Raw genomic sequence first — 17013 nt, forward strand, 5'->3', positions numbered from 1 at the left:
AGATTTATGTAGAAAAACTTCATTTTCCGGTAAACGTCTGTGTCAAAATACTGGAATTTCCCTCCAAGATACGGAAAACATTTTAAATGTAGAGATATGGCTAGAATATTTTTATGACCAGTAGTGAAATCACATGCTGGGCCAAGTTTTACTTATTTATAAGTTATAAAAATGTTTAACATAGACCCAGACAAATGTACGAAATCCTGATCACCAACATTTGAGAACAGAAGAATTGGGTTTTCTTCCTGCCTTTCTTTAACATTTTAAGAGTGACATTTGAAGCCAAAGGGATTTATTCTAACTGCTGAAGACAATGGTAATTTCTATGTTACCATTGTATATCATGTGATATTAATGCTAAGTATACTAATGTTTATATTTGCGAAATGGTTATTAGAGCCTATATGGCATTTTAAATACTTTTGTTCAAGGATCAGGCTTCATTAGTTTTTGTATACATAAATATCACTATATTTTATTACATATGTAATTCCCTTATCTTGAAAATAATAGAGTGTAAATTTCTGATTTGAAATACTAAATAGTGTGTATAATTTTAAAATAGTATTATGAACATAACAGGCCAAAAAATACTATATTTTTGTACTATATTTCTGTCAACTAAAAGTTTAAATATATGTGATCAAAAATTGCTATTATATTATATCCTCCTTGCCTCTTACCCTCCCTCCTTCCCTTGTTCCCTCCCTTCTTTCTCTCCCTCCTTTTCCTTCTTTCTCCCTTTTCTTTTGTAGGTTACTGCAATGATAGAAATTACCATAATTGATGATGCTGAACTTGAACTCATGGAGACGTTCACTATTTCCTTAATCAGGGTGGCTGGAGGTGGCAGACTTGGTGATGATGTTGTGGTAACTGTTGTTATTCCGCAAAATGACTCCCCATTTGGAGTATTTGGATTTGAAGAAAAGACTGTAAGTTGAATACCAGGGGGAGGGTGTCTTCCCCTAAGCTAATTATTTTTGTAGGTTTAAAAGAAAGATATCTTTCATTTTTTAAAAAACTTTTACCTCTCACTCATGATTTTCTGCTCAAGAGTCCTTGAAGTTGGCTGTTGAATTAAGGGTCAGTCCTCTAATCTGTGTTTGACAGTAACGAGTCATCTAAGATCAGACAATTACAAAGGGGGGAAAATCTTACTTATTGGGTATCGTAGACCAAGAGTTAGTTTTTGTCCATACGTTTTGTTCTCAGCCTGTCTTGCTACCAGACCACCATCCTGGTCACAAGGCAAGATTTTATCGTGAATCTAAGTGTTACATCCTAGGATACATTTAGTTGGGGAGGGATTTACTTTACCTTCCCTTTTGGTACTCAGTCTCATATTGAACAAAACACAGAGGGATTTACTTTACCTTCCCTTCTGGTACTCAGTCTCATATTGAACAGACACCACAGTCAACCCAGCTGAAATGTTTCTTTGTATTTGTTCTTTCCTCCCTCTTACTTCCCTTTGGTTGTCTACTTTCAGGACCTGGAAGAGGGAAGCCAGTTACTATTATTGGTTTAATTGCTAAGGGAGAAAAAAACTTAACCATTTATAAAGCCAGATTTGGTGACTAATGCTAAATTATCTCTACATCTTAAATATTAAAAAAATTGTTAAAACTCTATCACAATTAGTACATGATTTTATATCACCATTTTTAAGGCTGTCTTTCAAAGGAAATTCCAAGATGAAATAATCATATATTTAGATAATTCTGATATACACAAGTTTTCTTGGTCTATAGGTCACCTTTCCCTTTATTTGAGCACTTATAGATAATTAGTAATTCATAATAGATCATTTTAAATAATAAACAGATTGCTCCCAATGCTCATTGTCTTTATTATTTTGTGGATGAAAGGCTAGACTTCTAACTTGCCCATTAAGACTGGGCTTCCCAGATGCTCCAAACTTTAAATATATCCTAATAATTACCTAATGATTACATCATTGAAGTTTTTTTTTTTTTTTTAACGTTTATTTATTTTTGAGACTAAGAGAGACAGAGCATGAACGGGGGAGGGTCAGAGAGAGGGAGACACAGAATATGAAACAGGCTCCAGGCTCTGAGCTGCCAGCACAGGGCCCGATGCGGGGCTCGAACTCACGGACCGCAAAATCATGACCTGAGCTGAAGTCAGCCGCTTAACCGACTGAGCCACCCAGGCGCCCCCATCATTGAAGTTTTAATTTCATAAGAGAATGGGAACCATGAGAGGGACAGGACACAGACACTTCTGCTATAGCCCTATGAGTCTCTCTTTCTTGGGAAATGAATAAGCAGAATTAAGTGTTTGTAAGGAGTGGTAGAGTCACAAGAGTGGCTGTGAATGTTTCCTGAGCAAAATGAAAAGTCTGGAAAACATAAAACTATTAGTATAAAGAAGAGAGTAAAAAGCATCCATAATGTTATTAACCTAAGATACGGACATCATTGATATTTTTTTATTTCCATCTATGCTTTTTTTCTTTGCATATGTGAAAAGAAATATTTTAATTGATATAAATATAATTCAGTTTTTATAAAATGTCAGTTAACTTCTGAGTTTGGATAAAAGGTTCAGGGTTTCATTCAAATCTTCAGTGGTAAAACCTTAACATAAATGTTGCTTTTAACTTTGTCATGCTTTTGGACTCCTAGGCATTAAATGGTATGTGTATAAGTTTCTCTCACTGTTAGGGAAAATGAAGACTTATATGACTATTCATAAATAACTTTCATTTATTTTATCTTAACTACTGTTGTAAACTTTAGTGCACCCTTGGCCTGAGAACTCATATCTTACTGTAGTAACCTCAAGTTTCCAATTTGTCTTGCAATCTAAAAGTGAGAGTGAGGTCACCCAATTCCTATTGTGTTATTTCTTATAAGCCTTGCTGTGAGGAACAAATGAGTTGATATATGTAAAGCACTTAGAACTGGGTCTTACACTTAGTAGGTGTCAATTGCTATTTTTATAATTAGTAGTATCAGCAGCAGCTTGTTTTCCAGCCTTTGTGGTTACTTTTTTATGTTGTGTTTCTTACTGCCAAAGGTTCTTGATAACACAACATTTTTTGTTTTAACATGTATCTAAGATACACAGTATTGTGCATATAGTGAACATTTTGTTAGCATTATTTGATGACAGATTAGATTTAGAAGTCAACAATATTGAGGAAAGTTTATTAATATAAATCTGTCAGAACAAATAAGCTGCTCACGAGGGCAATATGGTAAGTATACCAAAGCACTGGCAATAGCACAGGCTCAAGAAATCTCCTTGTGAAACCGAAGCTACAATGTTATTATCTATGGAAAGAAAAAGGACTTATATATGAATGATAAGTTTATAATGGGTATCTTCTTTCTCACTTTGCTCCTTATTTAATATTTCTGTTATCTGAGGGGTGGCATGAATAGCACTGACTATGGAGTCAGAACATCTGAACCAGAAGAGAAGGCTTCTCTTTTCCATATATGTGCATATATCCAACCCCCAGATTTCTTAGAGCTTCTGTGAAGCTTAAATAAGATAATGTATATGCCAGAATTGACATATACTAGAAGCTCAATAAATATTAGTTAGCTCTAAAGCTCTGCTCTTGGAACCATTACCAAATCTCATGAAAAAAAAAAAAAGCAAAACAAATTTGTGTTGGGCACTTAGGTATCTGTCTTGAAAATGGAAAGCATTGTTTTATATTATTGTATTTACATAACAGGTGGTTATTATAGGCTTAGTTTGGACTTTGCTTCCCCAGTCAGTATATGCAATTCAGTTGAACCAGCTCTCTTAATAAGGAACTTGTGTAGAAAATAAATAGTACAGGTAAATTAATGTATTGAATTTCCTTCTCTATTTCTGTCAGGTTAATAAAAACCTCTTTTAAATTTGGGCTTACTCCTGAAGCCAAGACTACACTGTATGTTAAGTAACTTGAAAATAAATTAAAAAAAACAAAATAAAACAAGTAAATTTGGACTTCCTAAAATTGGCAAACTGCACATAATTAGGAGGACACTTGCAGTCTGTATTGTCTGGGGAGCCTGACTCCATTAACAAAGAACCCCTAAATCTTACTTCCTTAAGATAATAAGAGTTTATTTTTTTCTTCCTTCAGAAGCCCTACATCCATGGTCCTCGTGGGGTCTTAGGGACACCTCTTGTCCAACTGGCGTCTCAGGCACCCACTTCTTTCCTTCTTGACTCTGTCCTGGTTCCTGGGAATCCTCACTAGTCACCCAGCACATGGAGAAAAAAGGAATGTGGAATGTTTTGTGGGAAGTTGATGCAGACTGTTAGGATCATACTTCACTTCCCATGTGTTACTGTTGGCCAGAATTTAGTCACATGCTCTACCTAATTGCTAGGAGATGAGGAAAGGCTAGGAGATGCCAAGTAGCAGAGTGTCTAGGACAAAAAGGAAATGGGGTTTGGTGAAGTATTTTTTTTTTTTCTGCCACATGATTGTAACATGCCATGAACAGAGTTCTGAATTGAAAAGTTTCAGTCTTTGCAAATAGAAATAAGATTATTTTTCCTGCTCCTTTCTTTTTTCACCTTACTGGATTTTCTTTCTTTTAGGTAATGGTTGATGAATCTCTTTTGTCTGATGACCCTGATTCATATGTGACATTGACAGTTGTCCGGTCCCTAGGAGGAAAAGGAGCTGTTCGACTTCAGTGGACCATAGATGAGACAGCTAAAAATGATCTCAGGCCTTTGAATGGGACGCTTCTTTTTGATGAGGTATCGTCAGCATCAGGACTCCTGTAGTTTTTCTCAAACTTGTGTTTGTTTTTTTCCCATAGTACTGCTTATGAATTCGTATGATAGTATATACTATGTGTGGAATTTATTTGAAATCATAGGCACTTTGGAGGAAAATCACACACATACCTGATGTCTAAAATCTAACTTAATTTCAGACACTGCCTCCATCCCTCAACGTTTCCTCTCCTGACTGAGGGTAAAACCCATCAACCAAGCTGGACATCTGGGAGTTATCCCCATTTCCACCCATTCTGTAACTCTTATTTGATCCCAAGTCTCGTCAATGTTTAGACAGTTTAGAGGTTATGTTAATTTTCCCCCTTCTTCCAATTAAAAACTTACATGGGATTTTTGGTCAGAGCTAATTTTTATATAGTAATTTTTCTAGAAGCAACTCATAATTCTAAGGTACAAAAAGACACTTGAAAAAATACTTATGGGCATAAACATTATTCTGCTAATGAGAACACTCAAAATTTGGCTTTTATCAATCCAGAAAATTTATTATTCTTCTCATTTGATGTAGACAGAGTCTGAAAAGACCATTGTGTTGCACACGCTTCATGATACTGTGTTGGAGGAGGACAGGCGTTTTACCATTCAGTTGATACCAACTGATGAAGTAGAAATATCTCCAGTGAAAGGTAAGAGAAATTCACATGTTTGGAAATTAGAAAGTAGATACTCAGGAAAATATAACCAAATAATGAGTAGTTACAAAGTTAGGTTTTATAATTACTAAAATGCTTGCTGAAACATAAGCTAACCCGCTTGTATGACAGCCAAAGAGTTTTTAAAAGTGAAATTCTAATACCTGATTGGTATTGGAATTGGTAAAGTTATATATCAAAGATTTTACAGTACTTAGCTCTGTGATTTTTTAAAAGATGTTTGTTGTTGTGATGTTTGTAAAGTAAAATATGGAAGCTTCCTAAAACGTCCATGAATAGGAGACTGGTTAAATATGACAGAGTACCATATAAGTATTCAAAAGGATATAGCTGAAAAAGCTTTAATTACATTAAACATTAAAAACTCTTAGTTACGTGGATAATTGCTGTGTTATAGCAGGCTTCATAACATGTTCAGAGTTATCCCATTTTTTCACGTGCATGTTATAAGTGTGTTTGGAATTACTTACTTGAAATGTTGATAGTGTGATTTGATTAGCTATATTTTCTACACATTTATAATTGTCACATATGGCTTTTATAATAAAATATTATTTTAAAACTTAGCATATTATGTCTGTTTCAGGCTAGTTATGTCTTTCATCTGAAAGTGATTACTTCAATATTTTGACATTTCAGAAATAGGCATCGTAATTCTCATTTGTCTATGGTCCTTATGAAAATTTGTTTCCTATCTGAAGAGAAAGGGTTAATGGTCCTAAAATGGTTGCATTGTGGTACAGACAATAATAACCATAAAAAAATGGCCCAGCAACTTTGATATGAAAGCTTAGTGACATACGTGCCCTTTTTTTAACATCAGTAGCTCCATCCTGTGGAGTTGGTCTGTGGCCAAAAAAGCAGAATTCTAGGCCAAAGAGATTCTCAAAATTGTAGAGAATATCACTGTATGTACTTAAGGTAGTTCTTTTCTCATTTTTCTCTAGAGTACTTTCCAACAAACCTCTGAGGGAATCATATGATTACACCATATTCTTCCATACATCTTAAGTTAGCTCAGTTGTCTACATCACATTAGATGTCAGACTGATGTCATATAGACTAACTAGACATAAGACTAAGAATATACCTATGGTTCAGGATGAATAATTTATTAATATAAAAATATATCTCGAACTGTGGCATACTTGGACATGACGGACCACTCTTAGTTTTATTAATCCATTGCCAAAGAAAGTGAGAGTATAGTTACTCAGTCCTTTGTTTCATAAAACCCTAATATTAGCTTCTGGAAACACTTTCCTTCAAGTTAGTGCTAAATTATAATATGAATACTCATATTACTTCTTATAATTTTTCTTTCTATTATTGAACTCGCTTTTTATAAATGCTTGTAAGCAAATAGCGGAGTCAGAAAATTAAAACTAAAAACTACCCCAAGAATTCTTACTTTTGCCACATAGCCAGTTTTAGTGAACTGCAAAATGGTCATTGCAGAAATAAATTAATGCAAATGGTAGAAGAGTACTCTCTTATTATGAGAGTGATAGTGGAATTATTGCCCACTTTCTCCTGCACCCTTTCATTAAAATATGATTTGGGGCAAGTTTTTTTGCCTCACTGTCTTGAGTGCCTCAATGTGCTTAAATAATTTCATTGGGAAAATGAGGATAAATGAGGATAATGTTAGCACCTAGTTCATATGATTTCCATGACCATTGACTCACAGGATTAGTATATATGTGAAGTGCTGAGAATTTTGCCAGGCATATAGTAAGTGAATACATATGTTTGTTTCATTCATGTTACGTATCATCTTCAACTCAGGTAGTGCATCAATAATCATTCGGGGAGATAAGGGAACATCAGGAGAAGTTGGGATTGCTCCATCATCTAAGCATGTCCTCATCGGGGAACCCTCAGGAAAATACAATGGTACTGCTATCATCAGGTATGGGCTTCATGCTTTTTCTTTGCTTAGGTGGAGATTTTGAACTTTTATTTAAAATCCTTAGCATTTTTATGTAAGTGCATTGTTTTCATCACATACATATTCTTCAGGCATCATCATTTTATATTTTAGTAACATCCTATGGAAAGTAGAAAAAAGTTTTGCTAAAAATTAAAGACCTATCCTGACCTATCTTGAAGTTAGATGATGAAGAATATTTAGGAAAAGTTTCTTCAACAGATATGTATTGATCATACGGTTGCATATTCATGAATCTTGACATCTAATGATCATGACTGCTACTTGGGTGATTTGCACAACCTACGACAAGGAAAGCACCTTCACTTAACATCAGGAGATCTGATGCTTTCACCCTGTTCTGTCACTCACCGTGTCAAATAAGAGAGTTACTTCCTGTCTGTAAGCTCGTGTCTTAGCTACAAAATCATTCCTTTGAAAATCCTCTGGATCAAACATTTTATGATTCTAAGTGTTCTAAAATTAGGCCCTATATATAATTAGGGCCTATTAAAGTAGTATGATCATAGGCAGTTTTCTTTATTACAAATTTTCTCATGAAGAGAGGGACAGCTATCAATGAAAAAAACCGAATTTGGGTTAATACTTTATCTTTTTTGTAGTTTTCCTCTAGTGTTCTTTGTATCAAGTGCTGTTTTTTAAGAGAACTGTGGTAAACTATCCCTATTTTGGCCCTTGTGTATTACATGAAAAGTCTATAAATACTTTCTTTTAAATCCCTTTAAAAGAATACAGGTTTTGTCTGTATTGTTGTTGAAAGACACAGAAAATATTTAGGAAATATATTTAGGAAAAATTACTTCAACAAAATCGTACTCATTATACCTTTGTATATTATAGCCTCGTTCGTGGTTCAGCGATTTGGGGGGAGGTCACTGTGTACTGGAGGATATTCCCTCCTTCTGTGGGAGAATTTGCTGAAATATCAGGGAAACTGACATTGCGAGATGGACAGTCTGCAGCAGTTGTAATAATACAGGTATCAATCAATATTACTCATTTCTATTATTCCCTTTGTTCTGTGTGTGTTGGGGGGGTGGGGTGGTTGGGGGTTGTTGATATCCCTGAGTTTGTTGTTGTTGTTTACGTGATAGGCATTTTTCTTTAAATGTTATAGATCCTACTGATAACGTCTCTTTCTGTCCTTCTTTAGGCTTTGAATGATGACATTCCTGAGGAGAAGAGCTTCTATGAGTTTCAGCTCACTGGGGTCAGTGAGGGGGGGATACTAAGTGAATCCCGCAGCACTGCTGGTATCACAGTGGTGGCCAGTGACTTTCCCTATGGCCGATTCTCCTTTTCACATGAGCAACTTCGAGTGTCAGAGGAAGCCAAAAGGGTAGAGTGTAAAATGCTTAAAATCTTAAATACCATTTTAGTTTCAATTTTTTTGTGAGTGAGTGATTTTTTTTGGCAAGCTTGATTAAGCTTTAATTTAAATATTAAGAGTTAATGTAGCAAGTTATAGTGTGAGTGATCTTGACAAAGCATTTCCTTGTTCATTTTCCATAGTTTTCACAAACTAATTTGCTAATATCATTATTTTAACATATAATTTATAAACTTTTATATATTTATTTACAATCTTAACATAACCCTGATAAACATAGAAAATTAGTTAGAAATGATAAAAATTAAGTATTGTCTGGTAGATAAAACATCCAAATTAAATAAAAACTGCTTCTTGCATAGGTGAACATCACAGTCATCCGTTCAGGTGGATCATTGGGTCCTGTGAGACTCTGGTATGAGACCGTGAGTGGGACAGCAGAGGCAGGCTTGGATTTTATCCCTGCGGTGGGGGAGCTGCTCTTTGAAGCAGAGGAGATGGCAAAAAGTGTGCTGATTGAAATACTTGATGATGGTCTTCCAGAAGGCCCAGAGGAATTTTCTCTAGTAATTACAAAGGTGGAACTCCTGGGAAGGTAAAGAAAATTGGGAAAAAGCAAACAAAAAAAGAGAGAGGGAGAAGAATATTTGTTGTGGGGATTAATACTGAACTTGTTCTTTTTCAGATTTATGTGACAGTGGGACAGGACATAGAAGGGAAATTATGATAAAGGATGTTAATTATACAGTGTTCTAAAGTATTATTTTTCTCCTAAAGTTGAAAGTATGTTGTTTTTCTTGTGAGAATTCACTCTGGGTAGTCAGGGAATTGAACATGGCATGGGCTTGTAATAATTTGGTAACCTCTATCTCTACACCTGTGAAAGGACTGAGTGAGAGATTTCTTTCCTTGGTATCTCTGAAGGCCGTGTTATCTTCTGTGGGGGAAGGAGGTGGTTGCTTGCCCATCAGCAGTTTCTGACTGGGGAAAAATTTGAGTCAAAGATAGTTGTTAGCTGTGCACCAGGATTTAATTGAAGATTAAGAATTAACCATACTGAGCCTGTCTCACTCCCTGATTTGGTGGGAGCAGACTTGATGAGCGAGGACAGAAACTCCTTACACATGCTGTAGCAGCCCAGGGAGTACGTCTGCTCTGACAGACTACACAAAACCTGCAACTAGAATAATGTTTGCATTTATGTAAGTTTTTTAAATGTTTATTTATTTATCTTGAGAGAGAGAGAGAGAGAGATTGAATCCCAAGCAGGCTCTGCACTGTCAGCACAGCCCGGCGTGGGGCTTGAACTCACAAACCCTGAGATCATGACCTGAGCTGAAATCAAGTCAGATGCTCAATGGACTGAGCCTCCCAGGCGCCCCTACATTTATGAGTCTCAAAGGAATTTTTCTTGTGCATGAATATGTTTTTGCATCTGTTATATGCATGCCATGCTTTAAAAGCTGTTTCCAGCTAAAATTTTTCACTGTGTGACTTAGGTAGAGTGTATATCATTCCACTTGGAAAAAAATACTGTGGATATGTGTACACTTCAAGCCTTAAATTTCCCAGAAATGATTCTGTGTCTGGCAATTGTAATTAATTTTTTTTTACTGGAAAAATAACTTTATTTTCTTCAGGGGTGTGGACAGATGTCTAATATCAGAACTCAAGGAATTGCTTCCTGGTGCTAGCAGCCTTCATGACTTTGAACCTGTTGAGTGCAAGTCTGGCTCAGGGGCTGGCATGCACCCACTGTGACAATGTCACTGATCTGGACATCTCTGAAGCATGGGGAGAGGTGCACAGACAAGTTTTTAAAGCATTTCTCAAAGTAGTTCTACTCTTGAGTGTAGTGGAGGGAGGCTCAGTGGATGACAGTGGTCCTCTGCTTCTTCATCTTGGTCACCACACCAGACAGAATCTGCCCTTGGATGGAGACATTACCAGGAAAGGGGCATTTTTGTCAAATGGGTGCCTTCAATGGCCTCCTTGGGCATCTTGAAGCCCAGACCAATGTTTTTGCAGTATCACAAGAGTGTCTCCTTGCCAGTTTATCCAAGCAGGACCCTCTTCTTACTTTGAAAGTGGTTACATGCTTTTGGTAGGCATCCTTAGTCTGAATGTCCACCATCTTCCTGGCCATCTGAAAAAAGGAAAACCGACAATGGGAATGAATTTTAGCTTACATTAAATGTGTTAAAATTTGAGCTCCTTGCTGTTTTCATTAAGTAAGTGAAATTTAGTCAAATTAACTCATTAAGTGTGGAGATAACATCTGTGTTATTGGCTAACTATGACTTGGCCTTAAAAAGCAATTCCTGCTTAAGTTTAATTCTGAGAAAACCAAGTTTTTCCTTCTAGGTGAATTTCTAGGTTTCCTTTGATTTGAAAAAGCAAAGTTGTATGATCTCATTTTGCCTAGTTGCTAGAAAATTTACTTCTTTGGGATTAAGGGAATCAGGTCATCTACAGTCCATCTCAGACAACTGTTAACATTGACTCTTATTTAATAGTTTAATCCCCAGTTTTCTAATGTTGCCTTACAAATAATCTTATTAATCAGCTTTCAACCTTTTGAAACTATGTAGCATAAAAACACCAGGCAAATAGAATTTGAGAATTGAAGAAAAGACTGAAATGGTTTTGTGACATTTTTTAGTTTCAGGAATTAAAGTGATATAAAACTCTGGAGGTCACAACTTTTCTTCATGGGGAAAAACATCAATCAAAAAAAAAAAAAGGTGACTTCCTCAGCAGAAATATGTCATTAGCCAAGTGAACTACCATGTGTATTAAAGAATAGAGGCATTGATTGCAGTTGGTGTCCACAGAGATATTTTCTTATAGTTTGAAATTTCTTTAGTGGCATGACACCCTTTTTTTCCTTAAAGTAACCCTTTCAGGGATACCTGGGTGGCTCAGTTGGTCGAGTGTCCAACTTCGGCTCAGGTCATGATCTCTCAGTCTGTGAGTTCGAGCCCTGTTTTGGGCTCTGTGCTAACAGCTCAGAGCCTGGAGCCGGCTTCGGATTCTGTATCTCCTTCTTTCTCTGCCCCTCCCTGCTCGTGCTCTGTCTCTCTCTCTCTCTCTCAAAAATGAATAAACATTAAAAAAAAGTTAGGGTCACCCTTTTAGGGGAGCCTGGGTGCCTCAGTCAGTTAAGTCTTGATTTTGGCTCAGGTCATTATCTCACGGTTTGTGGCAATGAGCCCCATGTTGAGCTCTGCAGTCTCATTGGGCCCTGTGTTGATAGCACAGAGCATGCTTGAGATTCTCTCTCTTCCTCCCTCTCTGTTCCTCCCCGCGTACAAATGCATTCGCTTGTTCTTTCTCTGTCTTTTTCAAAATGTAAATAAACATAAAAAAATTTTAAAGTAACCCTTTCATCCTGACACTGTGGCTGTGGCCCAGCTGGTTTCCTGTCTCAGAGTGCACTACAGTTTCATGTACATCCTCTTCCTTGGCCCATCACTGTTGGATGCGTTTATCAATGCATTCGTCACCCAGAGGTTCATTTTACAACTTTTTCCCAATTTCCCAATAGTCTTTTTCTCGTTTAATAACTTTATATTGGTTTAGGTTTCATGCAGGCAGTGATAATTGGGAGCAGCACAGAAGTCTGTTTCAGACATCATTTCAGGAAAAAGAAATATTTTAGTGTTGGGATCTTTAAAAATATAAGAACACTTAATAGGACTAAGTTATAGGAGCTAAGAGGGCATTTCAATGAACAATTATTTACTCCTTTTCTTTTATTATTTTTTTTATGACTTCGCAAGCGGGTATGATTTTACCATTCAAGAAAATGGACTTCAGATAGATCAACCTCCTGAAATAGGAAACATCTCCATTATTCGAATCATAATAATGAAAAATGATAATGTAGAGGGTGTCATTGAATTTGACCCAAGATACACTGCCTTTGAAGGTAAGTTTTCAGTAATCTTATAAATTTGCCGCTTTCTTTTTTCAAAAAGGTTTTTTAAATTTATTTATTTCGAGAGAGAGAGAGAGACAGACAGACGATGGGAGTAGGGGAAGGGCAGAGAGAGAGAATTCCCAAGCAGGCCCCACCCTGTCAGCATAGAACCTGAGCGGGACTCAGTCTCGTGAACTGTGAGATCCATGACCTGAGCCGAAATCAAGAATTGGATGCTTAATCGACTGAGCCACCCAGGTGCCCCTACATGTACACCTTTATATGTATTTACATATATTTATATATTTTATTTGTAAAATATATTTTGAGTTATCTTTGGGCAGTATGAACCTTACTCGTGTGTGGCAAAGCTGAATGGTAAGGAACGAGGCTTTAGAAAATCCATTGAACCTTAGGATTATTGCAATGTTTAGATTTCAGTCATCTTCATAAAGTATCTTTCTCATTTATGAAATCATTTCCTCTGTGATTAGAAATCAGTGAATATTCAGTTTCTAATAACTAATCAGCTTTGAAATGACCATTTTACTGGACTGCAGATACAATGCAGGTGGTATCTGGGCACTACTCGTACTTTCTTGTGATAGTTCCTAACAGCAGCCACCTACTGTTGCCTGTTCCCCACCCCCCTAGAAGCAGAATGCATGATCTATGGCTGTAATCCCTCCTGGGGAAAAAGGGGCTGCTTTTTTATTTTATTTAAAGGTAGAATATGAACATCCCTTTCAAAATAATCATGTTATCTTCTTGCTGCAATTAACTTTTTGACTTCATTGCCTCCATCAAATTCATTGGTTATGTACCCATTTTTAAAGCTCATCAGAAATCATTTTGCAATTGATTAATATCGACTTTACAGATATGGAAGACATCACTCTTTTGTGAACTTCAGTCTACAGTTAATAGAAGTCATGCTTCAGTTTCATACCAAGAAATAAATAAATCACTTAGAATTTTTGTGTACAGTGATTTCTGTTTGATTTGTTGTCTTTGGAGCAATGCATATTTATAACTACAGTGTAAATTCAGCACTATTTAGCTATAGCTAACATGAACTGTTGGCTGATGTAAACATAGCTAGTGTAAACTATTAAATGACATTTTAATTTACAGAGGTTGGCATAGCTTAAGAGGAAGTAAATTTTTGAAAAGAATTTCTAAGTTGAAATTAAACTTTGAGGATACATTTTCACATTCTCAAATATATTTCATCGGAACTCAAGAAGTAATAGAATTATATTTACATGTGGACTTCTAAAACATTCATATGATATAATTAACATTAACCACAGTTATTTATATTACATAGACTTCAACTAAATGTAGCAGCAGTCCAGAATACTTTCCTTTGAGTACACATATTTTAAGGGTTTTTCATGTTCATCTAGCATTGTCTAAGGGTTTTTCATATTCATCTAGCATTGTCTTGGAAAGCAAGCATCATTTATTTGTATGTAGCACACAGAGGAAGAATTCCTGTGCTAATGATTAAATAGGTTATTTCAATTCTAACTTACACTGCTCACTATAATTTTTAACTTATGACAAACTGCATTTCTCATAAAAAATGTCTTGAAATTTTCACTAATATTTTTTAAATGATAAATGAACTATGGAAACATTGAGGGCTTGCACAACTGTACTGTTATATTTAATTGCTGTGTTTAATTTGACTGAGTCTTATAAAAGATAGTGGTTTTGTCTGGCATACCAGTTAATTACATATTCCTGCCATAGTGGAGGAGGATGTTGGAGTGATTATGATTCCAGTGGTGAGGCTGCAGGGGACTTATGGCCGTGTGACTGCTGATTTCATCTCTCGGAGTTCCTCTACAGTTCCTGCCGGTGTGGATTATATACTGCATGGCAGTTCAATCACCTTTCAGCATGGACAGAATTTAAGTTTTATAAATGTCTCCATCATTGATGATAATGAAAGGTAATACTATTTAGTAATGTTGGAAATACTTTGGGCATATGTAAAGCAGGATTTTTGTGTTCCAGTCTTTACCCATGTTTTGCACTGATAACGGGATTTTAGGTTATACATGGGCCAATTGAGAAATTCATGAGAAACTTTTATGGGGGCTGGGGTAGGGAAGAAGGGATCAGGAGACCATTAGGATTGTCTTTGTCACTTTTTGCATATAGAGGGAAACAATAAATTTTTGTTCTTTTAGATTTGAAAAGTCTAATCAGAATGTAGAAGCATCCTGCAATTCACTTCCTTAATGCATTAAGCAATTCAAAAGAGAGGAAGAACGTCTAATAACTATTGCAGGTTATGTAATATTGAAGTTGATCATTCATGCTTTTAGCTAAGCACCCTCTTCGTACCACTGGTGTATGAATGCTGTGCCTTGAATATGTATGACCAATTTGGAAAATGACTAGTTATTTGGGTTTTAGAAGCATTTTAATATGTTTAAACTCAGAATTGCTCCTTCTTGCTATGCAGTGAATTTGCAGAGCACGTTGAAATTTTGCTCATTGGAGCGACTGGAGGAGCGGTCCTTGGGCGCCACCTAGTGAGCAGAATCACAATTGCCAAGAGTGACCCTCCGTTTGGCGTTATAAGATTTCTTAATGAAAGCAACATTTCTGTTCCTAATCCCCATTCCACAATGATTTTATCCTTGCTGCTGGAGCGGGCTGGAGGACTCTTGGGAGAGATTCAGGTAGAGTTCTTCTTCCCATGGTTTGAAAAATGATAGCTTGAGTATGGAGCTGGATTTTCTTACTATTCAAATATATCCATTTATGTATTTGCAGTAATATTTATTAATTACCTAATAGGGGTAAAGGGGCTTCCAGGTCCTATAAGTCCATAAAAATGTATGAGACAAGCTGTCCTCAGAATCTCTCGAGAGTAAGTTAGAAATAAAATGAAGAATTCTTTTTTTAAATTTTTTTTTTCAACGTTTATTTATTTATTTTTTTGGGGGGGACAGAGAGAGACAGAGCATGAACGGGGGAGGGGCAGAGAGAAAGGGAGACACAGAATCGGAAACAGGCTCCAGGCTCTGAGCCATCAGCCCAGAGCCCGACGCGGGGCTCGAACTCACGGACCGCGAGATCGTGACCTGGCTGAAGTCGGACGCTCAACCGACTGCGCCACCCAGGCGCCCCTAAAATGAAGAATTCTTATAAAACGCATTAGTTCAAGTACTTGTTGCGTGCTTTCCATGTTCCAGGTCCTCTTCTGGGCACTGAGAATACACTGGTGACCTAGACAGGCCTCGTCTCTGTTCTCTTAGAGTTTTCAGAGCAACAAACAAAAAGAAAATTATGTGATAGCACTTAAGTGCTCTGCAAGGATGTAAAATTGGGAAACACAATCGTGAGTTACTTCTAGATTGACTACTCTACTACTCTAGACTTAGAGTTGTTGACTACTCTAGATTAGATGGTGACGTGATATTTAAGCTGAACACTGGATGCTGAGAAAGAGATGGTCACGTAATTGTTAGAGGGATGAGCATTTGGGGAGAAGGAATAAGTGTGTATCTACAAGCCTGGCATGTTTGAGGTACGGAGAGTTCCATGTGGTAGTGGGCTTGGGTGGTCGGGGGTAGCAGCACAAGGTAGATCAGAGAGGTCGAGAGGTGTTTGATCACAGCGACCCTCCTTAGCCAGACTAAAGAGCATTCTAAGTGCAAACAGGATACCATTAGAGAGTTTGAAGTGGGGGGATGGTGTTGATGTCCCTGGATTGCCATTTTAAGTAGCTCCCTTTTGACTGTTCTAAGGAAAATGAAATGTCAAGAAGCCAGAGTAGAAGCAGGGAGGTTAGTTAGGAGGCTCTTGCCCTGTGTCGTCCAGGGTCAAGATGACAGTGGCTCAGACGGGTGGAGATGGGATGGTGAGGAGTGAATAGATATTGAGTATGTTTTGGAGAAAACACTAGATTAGTGGAGGCTGAGGGAAGGCGGAATGAAGAATAACTGCTGCAATTTCAGTTGAGCAGCTGGTTAAATTGTAGTGCTGTTTACTGAGATGCAGAAGCTTGGCAGAAAACCAAGAGTTCTGTTTTGGCCATGTTAATTGGAGATTGATACCGGACGTCCCAGTGCAGGGTCGGGCAGGCAGGGGCATGTGTAAGTATGGGTTGCAGTTGCAGGGAGGGGAGAAGCTGCTTACGTGTGGAGGCATATGAAACTATGTGGCCTAAGGTGCGTAGATAGGGACGTGAAGGAGACAGTCTGAAGTCCCCAGCTGCCAGCAGTGAACTCTCTGAGGAAAGAGAGCCAGCTAAGAAACCTGAGATGTAGAGGCGGAGGAAAACTGGGAAGGTATGTATCATGGAGGCCACTGAAGACAGGATGCAGCATTGCCAGAAAGAGGCAAT

General features: G+C 37.1%; 1 protein-coding gene and 1 pseudogene across 1 annotated transcript in view; one reads left to right on the forward strand and one right to left on the reverse strand.

The window, feature by feature from the left end:
• The window catches only part of ADGRV1 (adhesion G protein-coupled receptor V1), a 568614-nt gene that overhangs the window by 179671 nt on the left and 371930 nt on the right, over positions 1 to 17013 (forward strand). The window contains 10 exon segments of the mRNA XM_045497872.1: positions 759 to 938; positions 4582 to 4746; positions 5297 to 5414; positions 7230 to 7353; positions 8233 to 8371; positions 8546 to 8731; positions 9085 to 9317; positions 12505 to 12653; positions 14403 to 14604; positions 15124 to 15343. Of these exon segments, the coding sequence (XP_045353828.1) occupies positions 759 to 938; positions 4582 to 4746; positions 5297 to 5414; positions 7230 to 7353; positions 8233 to 8371; positions 8546 to 8731; positions 9085 to 9317; positions 12505 to 12653; positions 14403 to 14604; positions 15124 to 15343 (1716 nt within the window).
• LOC123608226 lies at positions 10029 to 11650 on the reverse strand (annotated as a pseudogene).

Source organism: Leopardus geoffroyi, chromosome A1, assembly GCF_018350155.1.
Source record: "Leopardus geoffroyi isolate Oge1 chromosome A1, O.geoffroyi_Oge1_pat1.0, whole genome shotgun sequence".
Lineage (NCBI taxonomy): Eukaryota > Metazoa > Chordata > Mammalia > Carnivora > Felidae > Leopardus > Leopardus geoffroyi.